Here is a 24,189-nt window from a genome sequence, read left to right as displayed (position 1 = left end):
CTCTCATCTTCTTTATGAATGGGATGCTGCCTGGATTCATGAATCGGTCAACAGAGCTGTGAGATCCTAAATTGCATGAAAAGTTTTTCTTCTATCACACAAAATACATAAGAAAATTAAAATAAGAAAAATAGAGGGAGGAAAATTCTAATCCACTTCAGATTCTCTTCTGGGAGTCAGAAAAGGCATGCGCAGACTCAAGCAAACAATGAAGTGTACTTCTCTGGTAATGAAGTTCATGCAGCTCAGCCAGATGAATAATTGAGCCTGGGCATCTTGGTAGGATCTCTACAACTGTTAAAAGATTATTCTAAAAAAAAAAGGTAACATCATGAAACCCAAACTGATACAAAATGAACACATATCAATAGTTTTATTCAACTCATTTTTAAATGAAGGAATCTCATTTACAACCTGTTCAAAAGAGAATCCAAAGAACAGACACACTTATAGACAAGGAAGATTGAAATGAAACTGCAAATGGACCCAAAACTGGCTTATCTACAAAGGATAAAATTCATTGGCATGCCCATTGACAAGATCATTTGCAGCACTGCTATCAGTTCTCTACAAGTTAACTTTTGTCTTCTCTACAAAGTTCAAAAATAATCTAGTCCAAGATAAAGGAAAATATCTTGGAGGATCAGATAACTCTCGGAATTTCCAATTGAAAGGGTATCCACTAATCTCTTCTGCTTATGTCAAAGCCTTAACATTTCACCTCACCCATCACAAACCAAAAGTTTTAGGGTGTGCTATTGGAAAAAGCTGCTGGTCATATACAGGTCTTCTCTAATTTCTGGTTTGGATTTAACCATTCATTGGCAATATTTTCTTTTACCATCTATTATGCACTTGGCACAGTATTAGGTCCAGTAAATTTTGGAAGTATCAGGTCATGGTCCCTGCCCAAGCTATTCACAATCTCAATATGGAAATAAGACATGCAACAAACCATTAGTCAATTAAATTTTTAAAAACTGCACAATTGTGAGTACAATTAGAAAACGGGGCAGTATAAAAGAAAATATTTATACTGTGGGAAAAAAAGTGCTTTTAAAATGCATCTGACTCCCCTAACACAAGAGAAAAAAAAAAGGCTCTCCAACAAATTACTCTCTTCTTCTCCATCCTCTCTGTCCACCTACACACTTTATTCTTCAGTTCTCTCTCACTCCCCCCACCTCTCTAAGGGTTCTCCACTTAAATAATGCTTTCCAAGATTCTAAAGTTCTATACTAGAGATTGATAAAGATGGATACACAAGGCCCACAATCATACATTTAAAAGCGCGCTCTAGGGGGGCCAAGGTGGCTCAGTGGCAAAATTCTCGCCTGCCAAGCCGGAGATCAGGGTTCGATTCCCGTGCCTGCCCATGCAAAAATAAAATAAATAAAATTAAAAAGGAAAAAAGTGAGCTCCAGAACTGCGTTCCGCAAAATTAATTGCAAGTATTCATGGTACCAATTCTTGCCCGCCATGCAAGAGACCCGGGTTCGATTCCCGTCCATGCACTTCCCCCTACAACACCCCCCCCAAAAAACAAACAAACAAAATTCAACAAATATTGCTGCAATAACCGGATACTCACACGGGAAAAAAATGAAGTGTGACCCTCGCCATACAGCACACAGAAAAAACACACAAAAATTCGGGGTACCACAATCTCTATGGGAACCTAGAGAAAATAATTCCCCAATGTTGACACTCATTTTTCGAACCTCTCCAAGTATATTGTAAAAAATAGCTAAAGTATTTTTTTTCTTTCTTCTTAGCTCTCAAACAGAAGGCTTTAATAAATCTGATCCGCCCTTTGTTTCTTTCTGCTTCTTTAAAACGGAGATCGGGTGTTTTGCCCTATTCCGAAATGGCCGCCCAAGCTTCACACGTTCTGCGCATGTTTTTTCAACGCTATTCAGGGCTAAGGCAAGTCAGTATTATTGCTCGTCGCGCAAGATGGGGACTTCGCCGTCGGCAAGACTGGACCTCCCAGCATGCCTTGCAGCCGGCCGGAGAATAGATGTTGAGTGATGGAGAGCTGGTGTTTTCGCCGCAGAATCTGATGTAGACCCTGAGGCCGAGGCTTGGGACTCGGAACTGGACGCAAGCAGAGTGGGAAAATGGAAGCGTGGCGCTATGTGAGGAGGAGCTACGGCCGCTGTGTGGTGGGAAGAGGCCGGTCAGTATTGCTGAGTGGCGGGAAGGGAGAGGGAGGGGCGGGCGCCCAGGGTTAACCCGAGGCGGGGCGGGCGCGGGAAGGAAGCAGCAGGAAGAGGGTTGGGGCAGTGGTGCGGCCGGGACGAGTCTCTGGAGACCCTCAGGGCTAGGTAAACCCAGCACGCCGCCGGCGCGACGTACGGCCGGGGCAGGGTCTGGGACCCTGGAGCCGAGCGCGCCGACCGCCGGCGGGGTTCATTGCTCCTGGACCTGGCTTCGCCTTGGATCCCCGGGCCCCTTTCCCCCCCATCTCAGTCCCTAAACTAGCCTCAGCCTTCGCGTCCCCGGGCTCCTCCCAGACCCCGCAGCCCCGGACCCCGGGCTGACTGTCCGTGGGAAGGCCGCTGGCCCTCGCAGTAAGTCCCGCCGGAGCCTGACCCCGCAGCAGGCGCGCGTGTGACACGCACGCCCGTGGGTTTGTCGTCTGGTGGTGTGCCGGTGTCTCCAAAACTTTAGTCCCGTGTATACCGATTTATTACCAAATTATCGTTCCACCTGGCCTGTTGCTACTTCCTGGATATTTTTCTTCAAATTGACTCACTTTTTAAAAAATCACTTCAATAGGTGTTTCCACGTTAGCATCGCCCTAAACAGCAACTGCGAAATCGGGGGCTTGATGTTCTGATTATGGTAGGGGTTTTCTCCCAAATACACTTTGAAATAAATACTTATATATTGAAAATCAAAGTTTAATGTGTACCATATGAAACCGACTTGTATGACACATTTGGGACGCACAGCACTGTGTTAATTATTACATAGATCGTGGGAATCTGGGTTTAGCTTCTGTAGCTGTGGGACTTGGTGCAGTTCGACTGTGTTTCCTGAGTTGCTGTGCTAGGTTCTTGGGATGAGCTGGAGTTTAAAATGAGTAAGAAGAATAAATAAATAAAACAAAGTGAATGAGAAGGCTCTGGCCCTGAAGGAACTCATCTCCCAGATGTTTGTGTAAATAACTACAAACATAGGGGATAAGTGTTGTAACACTTGTTCTATTTCAATATGGTAGTTAATTAGGATTGAAAATATCGGAAGCAAGTGCCCAAATCTGTATGACATTCAGAGTTATCATAAAGCAAGATGTCTATGTCGTGCCTTTGAAGTTTTATAGTTAAGTTGGGCTTAGAGAACAGTTTGAGAGTGTGTGAGTGCAAAAATATATGATGAAAATTTTAAATACTGTTCAAGTGAAAAGGACATAATATATAAAAGTCAAATATTTAACATTAAGTGCAATTTAAGCAGAATTCCTTGGGTGTTGGAAGTGGACATTGTTGACACTATCTTGCAAATGTATCGTTAATGAATTGCGGAAGAAAGGATGAAAGGCGAAGAACTTGGTTCTTAAATTGCATTGTTTCTTGAGAGCCTGAGGGCAACGGATACATTCAAAACAATGTTAGCACTACTTTGGAGATATTTTGGATGATAGGTTAAATTGATGCCGTTGGATTTGGAGTGTTGGTGAATTCCTAGTAATAGTAGTCTTTATCCTCTTTGACTCCCCACCCCCCCACCCCAGGAGAGGAGAAGTACGTTTTAAAAAATTAAAAGAGCAGATTATGCACCAACGGATTAGCAACAGAAGTAGTTTTGTGAAGTTGTAATGGGCTTTTGTTTTCTTTGAAATGCAAGTGTCTGGAATGTAACCTTAATATATAAAACTGTTTAGAAATATGTTTTTACTCTAAACTTAAGTTGGAGGAGAGATCTGCTTTAATGGTAGTCAGATATATGTTCAACAGTTGATTTAATTATTACGTTTGTTGTAAATTTTATTTTTCCATTGAGTTTTTTTGTCTGCATGGTGGGGGAATGGCGCCTGGGTCTCTGCATGGAAGGGTGGCATTCTACCACTGAGCCATGTCTCCACTGTGTTTTATTAGATGGCAGAAAGTTATTCTAAATACCAGTTTGATGGTTGATTAGTTTCTTAGTTGCACAGTGGACTTTTGAGGGGTATGTTGTGTTTTGGGAGTCTAAGTCACATTCTGTATTCAATATTTTCAGAATAGCATTCATGGTTGTTTAGGGAGAGTGTACTGGGATACTGCTGCTAATAGTTAAATCATGGGTGTTTTTCCCGACATCCTTCATAGATTGATAAATTAGATTTTAAACATTAGACATTATCTTCCTTTGAGAAAACATGAGATTTAGATTTTGTTGATTATAGCCCAACTAAAAGTGATGCCTCAGGGAGTGTATTTATGTCTTTTAGATACCCCATGTTACCCCATCACCCGAAGAGTCTGAGCAGAGACTGGACTACACCGTGGGAGAATCTGCAAAGGTGTTGCTGGAGCAGACATATTTCTAGTTGTATGAGGTGGCCTGGACATTACTCTCGTGCTCCTTACCCATACTTCAGTAGTAGGCATTTTTCACTCAATTTGAGGCCACCTTTGTTTGAGTCTAGAACTCAGTTTCAGTACTGGAACTGGAGACCTGACAACCTGGGCCAGACATCTTTGATTCATCTTTCTAGTTACGTCATGAACTCTGAGGGAGATGAGCCTTCATCAAAAAGAAAATACCGAGGTAAAGGTGACATTTATCATGGTGTAGAAATAGACATAAGCAATAGATTAAATTGAAACTTTCATGTCTGATTAGTTAGGAAAAACTTCTGCAGCTTTTAGAGGTGTTTTGTATTTATTTTTAGCTAGTAGTTTTGTTAGGAGAAAGTAAATTCTTTTAAAAATGTAGTATTTTATCTTTACCTGTGTATTTCTGACAATGAAAGTAAAAATGACTCTGTGGGTAGAATAAGGATTAGGAAAGAATGGAGAAGTAGATTAAGACAGTAAATTAATTTAAGATTAATTTTCAAGTCTAGTGTTTTTTAAACCAAAGTCAGTAGATTCCTAGAAATTGATAGATGTATTCTTGGGAGTCCATAGATCTATAAAAAAATTATTTTTGTATTTTCTTTTTTAATGTTAACTTAAAAAAAATCATTATATAAGACAAAAGGATTGCGTTTTGTGGGTAAACCATCATAAGCAAAAGACATTTTTTTTACTGAATGAGATTTTAGTTTCTTAAATCAGTATTATTTCAAAGTGGGATCTGATGTTGTAATCTTGAGAGTCCGTGGGAAGTTTTATCTGTGAAAAAGGAACCACATTTTTAATTCAAGTTTGAGAAAGTTGAATTGATTGATTCCTTCTATATATTTTTCTCATATTTTATTCCTAACCAATTCACTGGTTCCCTTTGTGCTGCCAATCTTCCTCTCACCCCCCATAGGAAGTATAAATGAATTATTTAAGTAGAATTTGTGATTGTCTTTCTACAATGAGCTATTGTAAAGATAACTTCTCTGAGATATTTAAAAGTAGGCTGTATGAGTTTTAATGTGTAAGTTATGACAGTCTTACCTGGGAGTCAGAGCTAGCAGAGTTAATTAGTTAGTGCTCTTCGAAATACTTCTGTCTTTTTTACGAAAAAGTAGTCAACATGTACAAGACTCACCTGTGTTCCACTCATAGTTGTTAAACTAATGTTCAAATCAGTGTATAATTTATCGCTATAGTTTACAAAGAACCTAGTTTAAAAAAACACATTTAAAATTTTCAGAAATTGTAAAGCCCCAGAAGTGAACATCTGTTTGCTCAGAACTTAACCACAGTATGTATGGATGAACAAGAAATATTTGAATGAATGAAAGGTATATTTGGAGGCCTTAAAATGGGTTCTTAAGAACAATCCATGATTTATAAATCTAGGGCTGGACCTCAACATCAGGTAGCTTTTCATTTGTTTATTGGTTGTTCATCAGGTCAGCACACTCTTCTATTGTTGAGCCTTCTGTAAATCTGGTACACTCTCCATGGAGCTGTGTCATAATGATATAAACATGGGGTTAGGAAACACTGCTTTCATTTCAGCTCCACCACTAATTGAACCTGGACAGATTGCTTAACTTCTCTGCTCCTTGGTTTCCTAGTGTAAAGTCATGCTGCCTTGAAGCCTGTTGAGGATGAAATGAGATATGTCAAAGGGCCTAACATATTATTGACTTCATAGCAGGTACTCTAGAAGATTATTGTTGTTGTTTTCCCTTTATGGATGGGGAGTTACATTTACATACCGATAAGCTTTGATTGCAACCTGACTCTTTATATGTCCATTCTTCCTAGGTATTGTGAATAAGGAAAATGTTCTTCGTTAAGCCATGTCTGTGACTTCTGATATTTCACTAATACTTTTCAATCAAGAAAACAGCATTGCTAACTTGCCTATCACTTTAAAGTGGTATTTGAAAGATTTTTGTGGCAAAATTATGACTTTTTAATTAGGCACCCTAAAAATCCAATCAGGCCTGTTGCTTACTTTCTTTGATTCATCTGTCTTCTCTGCTGTGATCACCTTGTCCTCCTGACATGGAAGGTATATAAGTTTTGTAGTGTGAATTTATGTTTGAAGTATATGAAGACCAAAGACAGTCCACATTACTAGTGGTTTTTGAATTGACTTTAATGAAACCCTAGCATTTGAACATATTTCTGTAAGTTTATTAAACACAAATGAGGTTAGAATGAAATGTGTATTTACCCCTTCATTTCAGCCCCAGCCCAACATACCAGGAAATGGTGTGCCATGACATAAAAAAGTAATGCTGAACGATTCTACAGCTCTAGAATTTTGAAAGCCATTGTATTTATTAGATAACCTGATAGTCCCAGTTATTTAAAAAGTGGGATTGCAAAAAGAGTTGGTTTAATGCACTTTAATGCCATTTTATAAGAAGATAGGAATGCATATCGTAGACCTCATTTTGCTTACGTTAATATAGTAGTGACATCAGGGTGGTGCTGTAACCATCTGTGATCGCTTAATATTTTGTTTGCATGACTAGAGCCCTTTCCATGTTGTATACATGGAAGAAGACTTTGTGATTTGTGGCTAAAACCGTCATAGACAGTCCCCAATGTATGAATGAATTGTTGCATAGAAATTTGTTGGTAACCAATTATGTTTCCCCCATAATCTCCAAGTAACTGCAGAACTAGTATACTTAGCCTTAGTTCTGGGTCCCTGGAGTAGGATTTTCCATATTCAATGACTGACAGAGGAGGAGATAATTTCCTTCCCTTTCCTAATTATAGAAAAAGGCTTAGGCAAAATTCTGTAATAGTTGAAGGTTTTTGTTTAGTTTCATTTTCTTTCCTTTACCCTTCCCCTCAGGACTGATACCTTCATGGTATCATAAGTCCCCAACGCCTTTATTCCACCCAGACCTCTCTGTTCATAAATTATCTTCCTCTTGCATCCCCTGGTCAAAATTTATATTCCCTCAGTTAAACAGATATGTGCCATTTAGTTATTGAGGAAATAGTCTGAATAAACTAATTGACCAGAAGGTATTTCTGAATTTTTACTTCATTGGCATTTATATCCCTATAGTGTATTGATATTGATTGTAAATATGTCATCACTGAAAAATCTTACAAATCCTACCACTCAGAGATAGCCACTCTTAAAATACTGGTGTAGTTCCTTTGTTATTTTTCTCCCATGTATAAATGTACAGAATATTTTAGACTCAATTAAATTTTAATTGGTAGGAATTTTAGGCATTGTGATCCAGTGAATTGAATTCTTGTAGGATGGCCAGAGATATTCGGGGACTGAGAGTTTTCATATAATGTAATCACCCATCTCCAGATCTGTTTTTCTAAATTGTTCCTGTTTCTAATTTTCCCCTTCATCTTCTTTTGAACTCATAGATTCTGTATAAGTTACACATTTTTTGTTGTTGTTTTGTTTATTTTTATGGCTTCTGTAATAGTGAGATGAGAGAGACAAGAGGAAGGTGAATAAATAAATAGTGGTCATTTCTAAGTCGAGGACTGCCTATAATTGCAAAAAATCTCATGCTTTTTGATTCTCTTTTCATCATTTTTACAGGGTACATGATATCTTTGCAGAATATAAATTTTTACACATTCCTGGTTGCTGCATGCTAGGTTGGTCAACCAGCCATTATCATTTAATAGTAATCTGTAACTTTGTCACATTTAACTTTTGCTTTGTTGTGCATTATAAGATTTCCTTTGTTCATTGTTTGCATTGTTCTAGTTTGGTGTTTTAGACTGTGAACACTTTCATATATTGCCAGTATGCACCCTTCTTTCGTGTCTAAACCAGAATTAAAAGCTAAGAAATGTTTCTGGAACTTAGTTAATCATTGATAATTTTATCTTGCTAATAGGGAAAAAATATGTGAAATCATCTTATTGAAAAGCCAACTGTGACATACAACTCTATTATGATTATAATGTTGCTAAGAACTTCTGTGGCAGAGCCACTTCTTAACCGTAGAGAAGTAAGAAGCCATCACGCATTTATAAACTTAATTTTATTAGCACGTATTCTTATCCCTGAGAATGACTTTGAAATCTATTTTGTATCTCTTAGTCAGTCAGTGTATCACTTTATTGCTTGTGTAATCAATTGCTGACAATGTCTAGTTATTTAGTGGTATCTTGTCATTTACTAGGGAAAAACATTCTGTTCATTGCCTATGGGAATTTTTTAAACGCAGGAAAATATTTATATACAAAAAAATATATGGTTTTTAAAAATTCTTTATATTCTGTCCAATATATTTTGACAGGCACAATAAACCGACATTGGGAATATATATGTAACCATAATAAAGAAAAAACGAAGATCCTAGCAGACAAAAATGATGCCCCCAGATGTGAAGATAGTGAGAACAAGTTTGACTTTTCAGTGATGTCCTATAATATACTTTCACAAGATTTGTTGGAAGACAATTCACACCTCTATAGACACTGCCGGCGGCCTGTGTTACACTGGAGTTTTAGGTTCCCCAATATTCTGAGAGAAATTAAACACTTTGATGCAGATGTAAGTGTAAAATATTATTAAAATTCTTCACACAAAAAGTTGGGTTAAATGTTTCATTTGTGGATTAAACAATTTTATCCGTGGGGTAAGAAGGCAAGACAATTTAAAATAATCACAGTACAGTTTGACTTCTAAAGTCATTTGCTAATGGTTGTTGGTATAAATGATCATCAAATTTTTCAAAAAGGATCCAAAGACTTTTTTTTTGGATCCAAAGACTTTTAAGTATTGATGCATTTTAAGATAGAACCTAGCAACTTTAGGTATTGGTAAATATTTCTTTGATTTTAAATTTAATAATTCATGTAAAAACTTAATCTGCTTCTGGCATGCATAGAAATTAACCTCATAAAAAAGGACCAGAAGCATTTAGTAATTATGAATATTAAATTAAGAGTATTTCCTTTGAAGTATATCAATTTTGGGTAGTAAGAGAGCTCCATGTCACTGAAGGGGCAGCATTTTGATGAAATTTGGAAACATTAATTTGGTAGATCTGTAAGTAAGAAAAAAGAATTGTGTTTTAATTTTGCCTCTCATCAGGCTTTAAATTTTAGATGCCTGTTTTTTTGAAGATGAAAGCACCAGAAAAGTCATATCTGCATCTCTATGTTTTAATTCAAGCTATTTTTTTTTCCAAGGTACTTTGTTTGCAAGAAGTTCAAGAAGATCATTATGGAAAAGAGATCAGGCCAAGTTTGGAATCATTGGGTACAATTTTTTTATCTCATCCAAATTATATAAAATATAATTTTCTAACAAAGATGTAGGATATATTTGAGCCTAAAATCTTAATTTTGAAAACCTAATCCCTTTTAGGTCAGGAAAAGATTAGATATTTCAAATGAGAACTTTTGCATTGATTTATAATTTTAATTCAGTAGAAAGGCTTGTAAGAATCTCTCATTATGTATCCCAGACTAATTTGGGTAGAGAAAAAAAAATATTTGCAAAGTCCCCTTGGACTGGGGAGAAAGGAGGAAATATTCAACTTTCCATCTGGGAAATTCCTGATATTCTTGCAAGCAGTGCCAATTCAAAAGGCTGAGTCCTCGATCTTGGGGCTCACCACTATGAAGTTTATTCCTGCAAAGGAGAGGCTAAGTTTACTGGTAATTATGCCTCAGAGTCACCCCTGGAGACCCTCTTTCATTGCTCAGATATGGCCTCTCTCTCTAAGCCATCTTGGCAGATGAACGCACTGCCCACCCCTCTATGTGGAACATAACTTCCAGGGGTGTAAATCTTCCTGCCAACGTGGGACCTGACTCCCAAGGATGAGCCAGGACCAGTATCATGGGAATGAAAAAGGTTTCTTGACCAAAAGGGGGTAGAGAGAAATTAAAGTCTTAGAGGCTGAGAGATTTCAGAGTCAGGAGGTTATCCTGGAGGTTATTCTTAGGCATTATATAGACATCCCTTTTTTAGTTTATGGTATATTGGAGTGGCTAGAGGGAAGTACCTGAAACTGTTGAACTGTGTTCCAGTAGCCTTGATTCTTGAAGATGATTGTATAACTATATAGCTTTACAAGGTGATGGTGTGATTGTGAAAACCTTGTGTCTGATGCTTCCTTTACCCAAAGTATGGACAGATGAGTTAAAAAAAAAAAAGTTAAAAAATAAATAATAGAAGGAGATAAAGGGTAAAAATTGGGTAAATTGAAATACTGTAGGTCGGTGAGAGGAAGGGATAAGAAGTATGGGATATATGAGTTCTTTTTTTCCTTTTTATTTCTTTTTCTGGAGTGATGCAAATGTTCTAAAAATGATCATGTTGAAGAATATACAACTATGTGATAATATTGTGAGCCGTTGGCTGTATAATATGGTAGAACTGTATATGTATGGATATTTCTCAATAAAAATATATTTTTAAAAAGAGGTAATGATGGCTAGAGGGAAAAAATGGGGTAACTGAAGGTTTTGCAATCACATGAACTTATTTGGGCAGCACTCACATTTTTCTGTATTTTACTTTTAGTTCAGTGGGAATAATTCCAGTCATTCCTCAATCAAAAGGTTTTGATGGGCTGTTCTGCCCTTTTCCCCTCTAAAATAACCATGGATATGAAACAATGTTATAACAAATTTTCTTACGTGGCTCCCCTTAGAAAATAAATATCCATATAATTTTGTAATCTAAATTATTCTTTTCTGAAACATCTGTTTTGATTCCCTAGAAATTGATTTGTTTTCTGGATTTGGGCATTAGCTCCAACTAGAATTTGACTTGTTTTCTGGATTTGGGCATTAGCTCCAAAGGCAACAATTTTTCTTATGAGAATGTCTCTAAAATAAAGCACTTTTCTATTGCTAAAATTAAAAAAAAAAAAAAAAAAATCTCTCATTGGTTTCCTTTCCCAGGAGTTCAGCTTATTGCCAGAAGACCTCTATGATTTTGTGCTCTGTGAGAGCAGAGACATTCTGTCTAGTTCATCTTAGTAACACGGTATCTACCAGTCTAGTTCATCTTTGTAACAAGGTATCTACCAGTGCCTAATGGATAGAAGCTAAAAACCTTTTAGTTGAATGGACACTTCTAGAAAACAGGTCATCTGTGGTCACAGAGGTTTGAGAAATACAGCCCACTTTGCCCCTTCATATTCACTTATCCAGCAAATGTTTTGTTGAGTGCCTGACATGCACTATTCGAGGCAGTAGGAAAAGAGCAGTGAGCCAAAGAAATAAAAATCTCTGCCCCCATGGAGCTTATGTTCTAGCAGACAAAGGTCAATAATGAACCAAATAAATAACTAAACACTATGTTAGATTATGATAGTTTTCTGGGGAAAAGCAGGAATGGGGAATGGGGGAGGTTTTCGTTTAAGTAAAATGATCAGTGAAGGCCTTACATAGAATATAACATTTGAGCAAAGACATGAAGGGAATGAAGGAGCAAGCAAAGCCTAGAACATTCCAAGCAATAGAAGTAGCAAGGGAAAAGGCCCTGAGGTTAGTATGGCAGTTTAGGATGCCAGTACGGTTGGGGTGGGATGGAGTAAGGGTGGGAGAGTTAGAGGTGTAAAGGTTAGTGAGATGGAGGGATTTAAGGCAGCAGGTTAGTATAGAACCTCACAGCTATTGTCATGACTCTGGTTTTTACTAGAATGGAAAGGGTGAAGTGTTAGTGAACATTAGTATATTAAAGACTAAAAAGTCTGCCAGTAAAGAGATTTATTAGATTTAGTCGATTCCAACATGTATTGACACCTTATATTCAAGCTTTTTTTTTAAATAATATTTTTATTGAGAAATCTTTACACACATACAGTGGCTTCCAATATCATCACATAGTTGTGTACATTCAAGTTTTGCAAAATACACTTTGGTAAACATTGTTCAAAAATATTAAGAGAGGGCAGGCAAGGGTGGCTCAGTGGCAGAGTTCTCGTCTGCCATGCCGGAGACCTGGGTTCAATTCCTGGTGCATGCCCATGCAAAAAAGTATATATATATGTTAAGAGAGTTGTGTTGTGACATACATAACAGTCCCTTCTTTTAAATTCATTTATTTCTTTCAGGTTATCATTGTGAATACAAGATGCGGACAGGAGGAAAACCCGATGGCTGTGCCATTTGCTTCAAACATTCCAAATTTTCTCTCTTATCAGTGAACCCAGTGGAATTTTACCGTCCGAATATACCTCTGTTGGACCGAGACAATATTGGATTAGTGTTGCTCTTGCAGCCGAAGATTCCACGTGCTGCCTCTCCTGCTATCTGCATAGCTAACACACATCTATTGTATAATCCAAGGCGAGGTGATATTAAACTGACCCAGTTGGCAATGCTACTGGCAGAGATCTCCAGTGTTGCCCGTCAGAAAGATGACAGTTTCTGCCCTATTGTTATGTGTGGTGACTTTAATTCCGTTCCTGGTTCTCCACTCTACAGTTTTATAGAGGAAGGAAAATTAAATTATGAAGGACTTGCCATAGGAAAGGTAAGTGCTCACTTCATTGTTGTTAGGGGGTGGACTTAATTGCTCTGTTGTAATGTGAGGATAGTCATGACATTGCTGTTTAAAAACCTTGGATAACCTAGTAGTTTCACTTTACCAAGTCATGAAGATTTTCTACAACTACCAAGTAAATTGTATTAATGTGGTTGAATTTCATTCTTTCCATCTGTCCATGGCAACATTTGCTTGGAGAATTTAGCAGGTAACAAAAAAATTTAAAAATGGAAGAATACAAATAAAGAGTCACTCACAAGATGGCAGAACAGAATTTTGAATGCTGGATGTGGTAATAAAATGATGCTATGATTTTTTAAAACAGCAATTTAATATTTCTTTATTACATAACATTTCCTTTACATAAGGAATACATTTTATTTCTATAGCTTAGTATAATTTATCTCATGTTTTTATTTTTATGGATCTTTTCTCTGCTTTAGATCATTTGACCTTCAGTATATTAACCAAAATAAGCTCTCCACCCCTGGAGTTTTAAGTGATAGTTTAAAATTTTATCATAAGAGTTGCTTTCTCATATTCTGCACAATAGGAGCTATACTGCAGGTAAGAAAAAAGAGAAACAGTATTAATCCAAAACTACTAGATCATTTGGGTGTCCAAGTTAGAGAAAAGCACATGTAAGAAAACATTGTCATTCCTTGTGAATAAGCACTGGCAATATTTGAACAAAGTTTTGTTTTAAGTACAAATAATCACCTAATACAATGAAAAAAGGATAATATTTACCATTCTTGGATTACTTTTTATTTTTAAGGCATAAACTCCTTAAAATTTATTCACTTAGGATACCTGTTGAAATTTTCTTTAGGTATCTGGCCAGGAACAGTCTTCCAGGGGACAAAGAATTTTATCTATTCCAATTTGGCCCCCAAACCTAGGTATCTCACAGAACTGTATGTATGAAGTACAGCAAGTACCAAAAGTGGAAAAGACAGGTAAGTGTTTGCAATACATTTTGGCTGTCTTCTTGATAATTGTGTTCTCTTTGAAGACATAAAACTCGATTTTAAAGGGGTAACATTTTAGGGATGAACATTCATATATATATAAATAATATTTGCTTTTTTAAATTTGCCTTTTTTAAGCTAAACTTCCAGAGTTATCGTTGATGAATTATTGGCATGTTGCTTCGGAAATATTTGCATTTTATTTTTGCTTTTTAATTTTGGAGACTATCTAGAACATAAATAATCCAGGATAAAACATTTTGCTAGGTATACATCTCAACTAGATATGTCTTACATGTTGTTTCCAGAGTAAAGGGTATACTAAGGAAAACTAGAGCAAAACAGTCTATTAATAGTACTAATTTATTAACCTTTTTTGTTATAGACAGTGATCTGATACAAACACAGCTGGATAAAACAGAAGTCCTAGTAACAGCTGAAAAGTGAGTTCTAAAAAACAGTACATATTTGCTGACTTTAATTGATAAAAAGCTATTTCTCAAAAATCATTTGGATAAAAAGTGAAAATGATGATATTCCATGCTGATCAAGAGTACAGGCTCTTAAGTCAAATAGGCCTGAGTTCAAATCCTGATTCTTAGTTTTTGGCTGCGTAATTTTGAGCAAGAAACTTGACATCTTTGAGGTTCATTTTCTTTATGTAGGTATACCTCAGCAATATCTGGGTTCAGTTCCAGACCATGTAGTAAAGTGGGTCTGGTTTCCCAATGCATATAAACTTATGTCTACACTACACTGTAGTCTATTAAATGTGCAAGAGCATTACGTCTAAGAAAACAAAAAATGTATATACCTTAATTAAAAATACTTTATTGCTAAAAAATATTAACCATCATCTGAACCTTCAGTGAGTTGTAATCTTTTTGCTGGTGTAGGGTCTTGCCTTAACATTGATGACTGCCAGCTGATCATGGTGATGGTTGCTGAAAGTTGGAGTGGCTGTGGCAGTTTCTTAAAATCAGAAAACAAAGTTTGCCACATCAATCAATTCTCCCTTTCACAAAAGATTTCTCTGTAGCATGCAATGCTGTTTGATTGCATTTTACCCACAATACAACTTCTTTCAAAATTGGAGTCAGTCTTTTCAAACCCTGCAGCTGCTTTCTCAACTAAATTTATGTAATATTCTAAGTCCTTTCTGTCATTTCAACAATATTCACAGCATCTTCACCGGGACTAATTCCATCTCAAGAAATCACTTTCTTTGTTCATTCATAAGAAGGAACTCCTCATCCATTCTGGTTTTATCATAAGATTGCAGCAATTCAGTTACATCTTCAGGCCTCACTAGTAATTCTGCTTCTCTTGCTATTTCCGTTAGATCTGTAGTTACTTCCTCTATTGAAGTCTTGAACCCCTCAAAGTTATCCATGAGGGTTTGGGTCAACTTCCAAACTCCTGATAATGTTAATATTTGACCACCTCCCATGAATCATGAATGTTACAAATGACGTCTAGAATAGTGAATCCTTTCCAGAAGGTTTTATTTTTAATTAGAGAACTTGTAGGTTTACAGAAAAATTATGCAAAAAATACAGAGTATACCATTCCATTATTAATACCTTGGGTTAGTATTGTACATTTGTTAAAATTCATGAAAGGACAGTTTTACAGTTGTACTATTAATTGTAATCCATTGTTTATAATAGGGTTCATTGTGTTGTATAGTCCTTTGTTGTTTTTTAAGGTTTTTATTCTAGTAACATATATAACCTGAAATTTCCCCTCAGAAACTTTTCAGTCGGCTTTACCCAGGTCCATCTGAGGAATCACTGTCTATGGCAGCTATAGCCTTATGAAATGTGTTTTTTTTATATTAGTAAATCATCACACACATACAGTCCATACATGGTATACAGTCAGTGGCTCACACTATCATCACATGGCTGTGTATTCATCGCTCTGCCTTCACCATGATCATTTTTAGAACATTTGCATCTTTCCAGAAAAATTGGGAAAAAAAAAGAAAAAATTCATACATCCCATACCCCTTCTCCTCCCTCTCATTGACTACTAAAATTTCAATCTACCCAATTTACAAAATGTATTTCTTAAATAGTAAGTCTCAAAAGTCAGAATGACTCATTCCATGGGCTGCAGAATGCATGTTGTGTTAGCAGGCACAAAAACAACATTAATTTTGTGTATCTCCAACAGAACTCAGATGACCCAGGTACATTCTCAGTGAGCAGTACTGTTTTGAAAGGAATCGTTTCTTCTGAGCAGAAGGTCTCAAAAGTGGACTTCAAATAAACCACATTATAAACAGATGTGCTATTATCCAGACTTGGTTGTTCCATTTATAAAGCACAGGCAGAGTAGATTTAACATAATTCTTAAGGGCCTTAGGATTTTCAGAATGGCAAATGAGCACTGGCTTCAATTTAAAGTCACCGGCTGCATTAGCCCCTAACAAGAGTCAGTCACCCTGTTCTTCCAAGCTTTGAAGCCAGGCATTGACTTCTCCCCAGCTATGAAAGTCCTAGCTTCTGTAGCCTTCTAGGAAGGCTGTTTCATCTACATTGACAATTGATTGTTTCATATAACCACCTCTATCAATTATCTTAGCTAGATCTTCTGAATAATTGCAGTAGTTTCTAAATCAGCACCTGCTGCTTTACTTTGCACTTTTATGTTATAGAGATGGCTTCATTCCTTAAACCTGATGAACCAACTTTGTATTTATTTATTTATTTATTTATTTTAAGCATAACAACATACAAACACAAACATTCTTACCATATGATCATTCCATTCTTGGTATATAATCAATAACTCATAATATCATTACATAGTTGTATATTGATGAACCAAATTTTGCCAGCTTCAAATCTTAGCTTTCTCACCTCTCTTCATAGAATTGAAGAGAGTTAGGGCCTTTCTTTGGAATAGGCTTTGGCTTAAGGAAATGTTGTGGCTGGTTTAATCTATCCAGACCACTAAAACTTTCTCCATATCAGCAATAAGGCTGTTTCACTTACTTATCATTCATCTGTTCACTAGTGTAGCACTTTCAATTTCCTTCAAGAACTTTTCTTTTACAGTCACATTTGGCTAACTTTTTGGTGCATGAGGCCTGCCTAGGTTTCAGCCTATCTTGGTTTTCAACATGCCTTCCTCTCTCAGCATAATCATTTCAAACTTTTTAAAAAATATTTTTATTGAGAAATATCCGCACACATACAGTCCAACCGTATTATACAGTCAGTGGCTCATGATATCATCACATAATTGTATATTCTTCACCATGATCATTTTTAGAACATTTGTACCACTCCAGAAAAAAACCATTTTAAGCTTTTGATTTAAAGTGTAAGAAGCCCAGAGAGATATATAGAGAGAAATGGGAACAGCAGTTTGTGGAGCTGTTCTAATACACACAACATTTATTGATTAAGTTTGCAGTATTATATAGGTGTGTGGTTCATGGCAATTAACATAATAACCTCAAAGATGTGATCCCAGATCACCATAAACATAATAATAATGGAAATGTTTGATATATTGTAAAAATGGCCAAGATGTGACACAGGCACAAATTGAGCACATGCTGTTGGAAAAATGATGCCAGTAGACTTGCTTGAAGTAAGTAGTGTTACCACAAATCTTCAATTTGTAGAAAATGCAGTATCGCAAAATGCAGTAAAGTGAAGCATAATAAAATGAGGTATGGCTGTAATTTGGATTGTAGAAGATGATTAGATGAGGTAAAGCACGTAGAGCATAATTTTTGACACTAGTGTTTAAGCAATGTTATTTATTTATTTTTTTGCCGGTATAATTGCTTTTTTTTTTACATGGGCAGGTACCAGGAATCGAACCGGGTCCTTGGGCATGGCACTTTTATTTTTTGAAAGAAAAAGCAGTAATTTTCAAAGTACACATCAACAAGTAGTTACAGAACAGATTACAGAGTTTGTTATAGGTTACCGTTCTACTATTTCAGATTTTTCCTTCTAGCTGTTCCAAAACACTGGAGGCTAAAAGAAATTTTTTTTTCTTTGTTGTGAAAAACCTATATTAAAAAAAGCAATAGGGCGGGCCGCGGTGGCTCAGCGGGCAAGAGTGCTTGCCTGCCGTGCCGGAGGACCCCGGTTCGATTCCCGGCCCCAGCCCATGTAAAAAACAAACAAACAAACAAAATATAATAAAAACAAGAAAATGTTTAAAAATGTTTCCCTTCCATCCTTCCTTCCTTCTCTCTGTCTTTCCTTCCTTTAAAAAAAAAAAAAAAAAAAAAAGCAATAAATTTCAAAGCACATCACAACAATTTGTTATAGAACAGATGTCAGAGTTTGGTATGGGTTACATTTCCACAATTTTAGGTTTTTACTTTTAGCTGCTCTAAGGTACCAGAGACTAAAAGAAATATCAATATAATGATTCAGCAGTCATAGTCATTTGTTAAACCCTACCTTCTTCATATAACTCTGCCATCGCCTTTGATCTTTTTAGCCCACTCTTTAGGGGTATTTGGGCTATGCCCATTCTTTTTCATGTTGGAATGGGCAGCTATCGATAGTATGGGATACGGGATGGAACTAGTTGATGTTCTGGAGAGGCTGCCCCTTGGCATTTCAGGTCTTATCTGGTCCAGGGACCTATCTGGAGATTGTAAGTTGCTGGAAAGTTACCCTAGTGCATGGAATCTTTGTAGAATCTTATGTATAATGTCCAAAGTGTTCTTTAGAATTGGCAGGAGTAGTTTGGTTTGGGGTTTCAAGCTATAATAAGTAGCAATGTCTAACTGAAGCTTGTGTAAGAGTGGCCTCCAGAGTAGCCTCTCGACTCTATTTGAACTCTCTCAGCCACTGATACCTTATTTGTTACACTTCTTTTCCCCCTTTTGGTCAGGATGGCATTGTCAATCCCACATTGCCCACCAGGCTCATCCCTGGGAGTCATCTCCCACACTCCCAGGGAGATTTTCACCCTGTATGTCATAGACCCCGTAGGGGGGAGGGCAATGATTTCATTTGCAGAATTGGGCTTAGAGAGAGTGAGACCACATCTAAGTAACAAAAGAGGTCTTAGGAAGTAACTCTTAGGCATATTTCTAGGTAGGCTAAGCTTCTCTGCTACATACATAAGCTTTACAAGAGCAAGCCTTAAGATCAAGGGCTTAGTGTATGATTTGGGTGTCCCTAATGTTTGACACAGTAGCAGGGGTTTCCTCCAGGGTAAAGTTCAAATGAGCTCTTTAAAAGCAGGGACAGAGATGGCAGCTTAGTGAGGTATGAAATTTAGTTCATCTTCCAGAGCAGGTAGTAAATAGCTAAAAACACAAAACAACTGCTGGGGCTACTTCAGTGACCAGACACACAGCTTACACCAGTCTGGACCAAGTGGACTGGTTAAGACCCCACATAGAACTGTAGGTCCCCCAGGCCATGGGGGCCAGTGCCCCTCCACAAGCACAGCAGGCTGGTTCCCCGAGGGGAAAGGAAACAGACTTTACTAGCAGCAAGGCCTTAGCTCAACCAAGCTCTACTTGCAGAATTAATTAACAAATTCTGACTACTGAAAATAGGCCCCCAGTACAGAGAAACCAGGAATAAGCACTAAAGGTACTAGGCGTTTTTGCCCCAGTAGAAAGGGGGCAGGCTGATGGGGCAAAAAAAGAAGCTTTTTGAGTCAGACAGAACAAAATACTGCAAAAGGGCTGGACCCCAAGAAAAGGGGGCACATAGAGTCTTGAGATACATAGAGCCATGTACCAACATAAGCTCTTGATTAACAAACCTGAGGAGTGAACAAGGAGTGGGGTCCCGCTCTGAAAAGGCTTTTTTGTTGTTGTTGTTGTTTTTTACCTCTTATCAGCTCCTCATATAGAACTGGAAGCCTTCTCAGGCTCCAGCAGTGCCCCGGGTGAGGGTGGAACTAAGCTTGTCTGAGAGACAAAGTAACTAGTGAGGTGAAAGGAGTTAATTCCCTAAAGGGTATATCCTCCCCAAGAGGAAGGTGGGGCTCAGCTCAAGGAGAATCCCTCCTTCAAGGAACTTAGGCCCCAGAGACTGGAAAACTGAAGCAATTAAGGCCAGCCTACAACCTCTCCTCTATTTCAATCATGCCTCCAGCAGGGAGAGTCTGCTGAAGTTAAAGGCACCACATCACTTTATGCTGGTGGGAAGCCACGTGCAGGCAAGCACACATGCTGGGCAGGATAGGGAAAACACAGAGTCTAGAGGCTTATTAGGAAAGTCTAACAACCTGCTGGGTCTCACCCTCAAGGAAAACTAATGCTGCAACTCTTTCCTTCTGAGAGGAGACCGGTCCAGTCTAGGAAAATCTGACTAGAGACTATAATATCTGAGGAGACCCTCCTAAAAAGGGGGGGGGTGGGGGAGGAGGGGCTCCATATAGACAGGGCAAGAAAATCAAGAAGTGAAAAATTCTGATCAGTTAAACAGAACCTATACTAGAGGTCTAGAATACATTGAACTGAGTGTCAAAGAACACATGGAGAAAGCCATCCATCAAGAAAATCCTAGGTAAAAGAGTGAAAACAACCTCCAGAATTAACTAATTAAGGAAATCAAATGCCTAGATGCCACCAAAAAAATAACGAGTCCTACTAGGAAAATTGAAAGTATGGCCCTGTTGCAGGAACAAACCAACAATTCAAATGAGATACAGGAGTTGAAACAAATTCAGGATGTTTGAACAGATGTGGAAAATCTCATCAAAAATAAAATCAAGGGCGGGCCACAGTGGCTCAGCAGGCAAGAGCCATGCCAGAGGATGCAGGTTTGATTCCCGGTGCCTGCCCATGTAAATAAAAAAAAATAAAAAAAAATAAAAAAATCAAGTTGAGGGAAGATAAAAAGAAAACATTGGGCGCACAAAAAAGAAGAAATTGAAAATTTGAAAAAACAAATCACAGAACTTGTGGGAGTGAAAGGCACAATAGAAGAGATGAAATAAACAATGGAAACCTACAACAATAGATTTGAAGGGGCAAAAGAAAGGATTAGCGAACTAGAGGACTGGACATCTGAATCCAAAACACAAAAGAAAATATAGGAAATAGAATGGAAAAATATGAGCAGGGTCTCAGGGAATTGAATGACAGCATGAAGTGCACAAATATAAATGCTGTGGGTGTCCCAGAAGAAGAGAAGGGAAAAGGAAGAGAAAGACTAATGGAGGAAATTATCACTGAAAATTTCCCATCTCTTATGAAAGACATAAAATTATACATCCAAGAAGTCCAGGGTACCCCAAACAGAATAGATTCAAATAGACATACGCCAAGACACTTACTAATCAGAATGTCAGAGGTCAAAGAGAAAGAGAGAATTTTGAAAGCAGCAAGAGAAAAGCAATCCATCACATACAAGGGAAACCCAATAAGACTATGCGTAGATTTCTCAGCAGAAACCATGGAGGCGAGAAGACAGTGGTATAATGTATGCAAGCTTCTAAAAGAGAAAACTGCCAACCAAGAATACTATATTCAGCAAAATTGTCCTTCAGAAATGACAGGAGATTAAAATATTTCAGACAAATTATCACTGAGAGAATTTGTGATCAAGAGACCAGCTCTGCAAGAAATACTAAAGGGACCACTACGGACAGATAGGCAAAGGCAGGAGAGCGAGGTCTGGAAAAGAGTGTAGAAATGAAGCCTATCAGTAAAGGTAGAAAGAGCAAAAAAATTAGATATAACATATAAAATCCAAAAGACAAAATGGTAGAACAGTAATAACATTAAATGTTAATGGATTAAACTCCTCAATCAAAAGACAGATTGGCAGAATGGATTAAAAACCAGGACCCATCTTTAGGAGACTCATTTTAGACCCAAGGCCAAAAATAGGTTGAAAGTGAAAAGTTGGGAAAAGAGATTTCATGCAAACAACAATCAGAAAAGAGCAGGAGTAGCTATACTAATATCCGACAAATTAGACTTCAAATGTGAAACAATTAAAAGAGACAAAGAAGGACATTACGTATTAATAAAAGGAACAATTCAACAAGAAGATATAACAGTCATAAATATTTATGTACTGAGCCAGATTGCTCCAAAATACACGAGGCAAACAGTGATCACACTGACAGAAGAAATAGATACCTCTACCCTAATAGAGATTTCAATTCCCCACTCTCATCAATGGATAGAACGCCTAGACAGAGGATCAGTAAAGAAACAGAGAATTTTAATAGAATAAATGAGCTAGATTTAACAGACATTTACAGAACATTACTCTCCACAACAGCAGGATGCACCTTTTTCTCCATGTTCATGGATCATTCTCAAGGATAGACCAAATGCTGAGTCACAAAGCAAGTCTCAATAAATGTAAAAGAATTGAAATTGCACAAAATACTTTCTCAGATCATAATGGAATGATGTTGGAAGTTAATGACTGACAGAGGGCCAGAAAATCCACAGATATATTGGGACTCAACAACATACTCTTAAACAACCAGTGGGTCAAGGAATAAATCACAAGAGAAATGAGTAAATATCTCAAACAAATAAAAATGAAACACAACATATCAACATTTATGGGGCACAGCAAAGGCAGGACTAAGAGGGAAGTTTATTTCCTTAAATGCCTATTTTAAAAAGAAGAAAGAGCAAAAATTGAGGAATTAACTGTTCACTTGGAAGAATTAGAGAAAGAACAGCAAAATAACCCCAAAGCAAACAACAGTAAAGAAATAACATTAGAGCAGAAATAAATGAAATTGAGAACATGAAAACAATTGAGAAGATCAAGAGAATCAGAAGCTGATTCTTTGAGAAAAATCAATAAAATCGACGGGCCTTTAGCTAGGTTAACCACAAAAAAAAAAAAAAGAAGAAAGAATAGATGCAAATAAATAAAATCAGAAATGGAGGAGGAGACATAACCACTACCCTGCAGAAATAGAGGTAATGAGAGGAGTATACTATGAGCAACTATATACTAATAAGCTAGACAAGGTAGATGAAATGGACAACTTCCTAGCAAGGCATGAACAACCAACATTGACTCAAGAAGAAATAGATGACCTCCACAAACCAATCACAAGTAAAGAGATTGAATCAGTCATCAAGAAGCTCCCCAAAAAGAAAAACCCAGGACCAGATGGCTTCACATGTGAATTCTACCAAGCATTCAAGAAAGAATTAGTACCAATCCTGCTCAAACTCTTCAAAAAAATTGAAGAGGAGGGAAAGCTACCTAACTCATCCTATGAAGCCAACATCACCCTAATACCAAAGCCAAAGATGCTACAAGAAAAGAAAATTACACACCAGTCTCTCTAATGAATATAGATGCAAAAATCCTCAACAAAATACTTGCAGATCAAATCCAGCAGCACATTAAAGTAATTATACACCATGACCAAGTGGGATTTATTCCAGCTACACAAGGCAAACATAAGAAAATCAATTAATGTAATACTATATCAACAAATCAAAGAAAAACCACATGATCATCTCGATTGATACAGAAAAGGCATTTGACAAAATTCAACATCCTTTCTTGATGAAAACATTTCAAAGGACAGGAATAGAAGGGAATTTCCTCAACATGATAAAGGGAAAATATGAAAAACCCACAGCTGGGCAGGCCACCGTGGCTCAGCAGGCAAGAATGCTTGCCTGCCATGCCAGAGGACCCGGGTTCGATTCCTGGTGCCTGCCCATTTGAAAAAAAAAACAAAAACAAAAACCCACAGCTAACATCATCCTCAATGGGGAAAGACTGAAAGCTTTCCTTCTAAGATCAGTTGGGAGACAGGGATTCCCACTGTCACCATTGTTATTCAACATTGTGTTGGAAGTTCTAGCCAGAGCAGCTAGACAAGAAAAATAAATAAAAAGCATCCAAATTATAAAAGAAGAAGTAAAAGCTGGGACAACATCTTTTCCTGTATATCCTTTGCACCTACAATGCCTGGAACTTAGTATCTGGTAAGTGTTTGTTGGATAAATTAAAAAATTTTTTAAAATTTTACTTTCCTTCAGGACATATAATATCCTTAAAAGTCATGGTATAAGTGTTAATTGGAAATAGTTTTTAAACTATTACCCATACCACATGTATTTGTAATGTGGAATAAATGTCAGCCACTATAGAAGCTGTTTTAAGGTATGGTGTATGGTACAACATTGTATCATAACAAGGTTAGTCTTAGAAACATG

General features: G+C 37.2%; 1 protein-coding gene across 2 annotated transcripts in view; it reads left to right on the top strand.

Annotated features, from left to right (window-relative positions):
• Positions 1–1,915: 1,915 nt before the first annotated feature.
• Positions 1,916–24,189, top strand: part of ANGEL2 (angel homolog 2) — a 46,119-nt gene continuing 23,845 nt past the window's right edge. For both annotated transcript variants that reach the window (XR_013174347.1, XM_077157784.1), the window contains exons 1-7: positions 1,916–2,179; positions 4,439–4,758; positions 8,843–9,099; positions 9,741–9,810; positions 12,623–13,044; positions 13,889–14,015; positions 14,413–14,470. Coding sequence is in view for 1 of the 2 variants with exons in the window: in XM_077157784.1 (XP_077013899.1) it covers positions 2,121–2,179; positions 4,439–4,758; positions 8,843–9,099; positions 9,741–9,810; positions 12,623–13,044; positions 13,889–14,015; positions 14,413–14,470 (1,313 nt within the window). In the remaining variant the exon portion in view is untranslated. The remainder of the gene's footprint in view (positions 2,180–4,438; positions 4,759–8,842; positions 9,100–9,740; positions 9,811–12,622; positions 13,045–13,888; positions 14,016–14,412; positions 14,471–24,189) is intronic.

Source organism: Tamandua tetradactyla, chromosome 4, assembly GCF_023851605.1.
Source record: "Tamandua tetradactyla isolate mTamTet1 chromosome 4, mTamTet1.pri, whole genome shotgun sequence".
Classification (NCBI taxonomy): Eukaryota; Metazoa; Chordata; class Mammalia; order Pilosa; family Myrmecophagidae; genus Tamandua; species Tamandua tetradactyla.
This window is presented reverse-complemented; position numbering and strand designations above follow the sequence as displayed.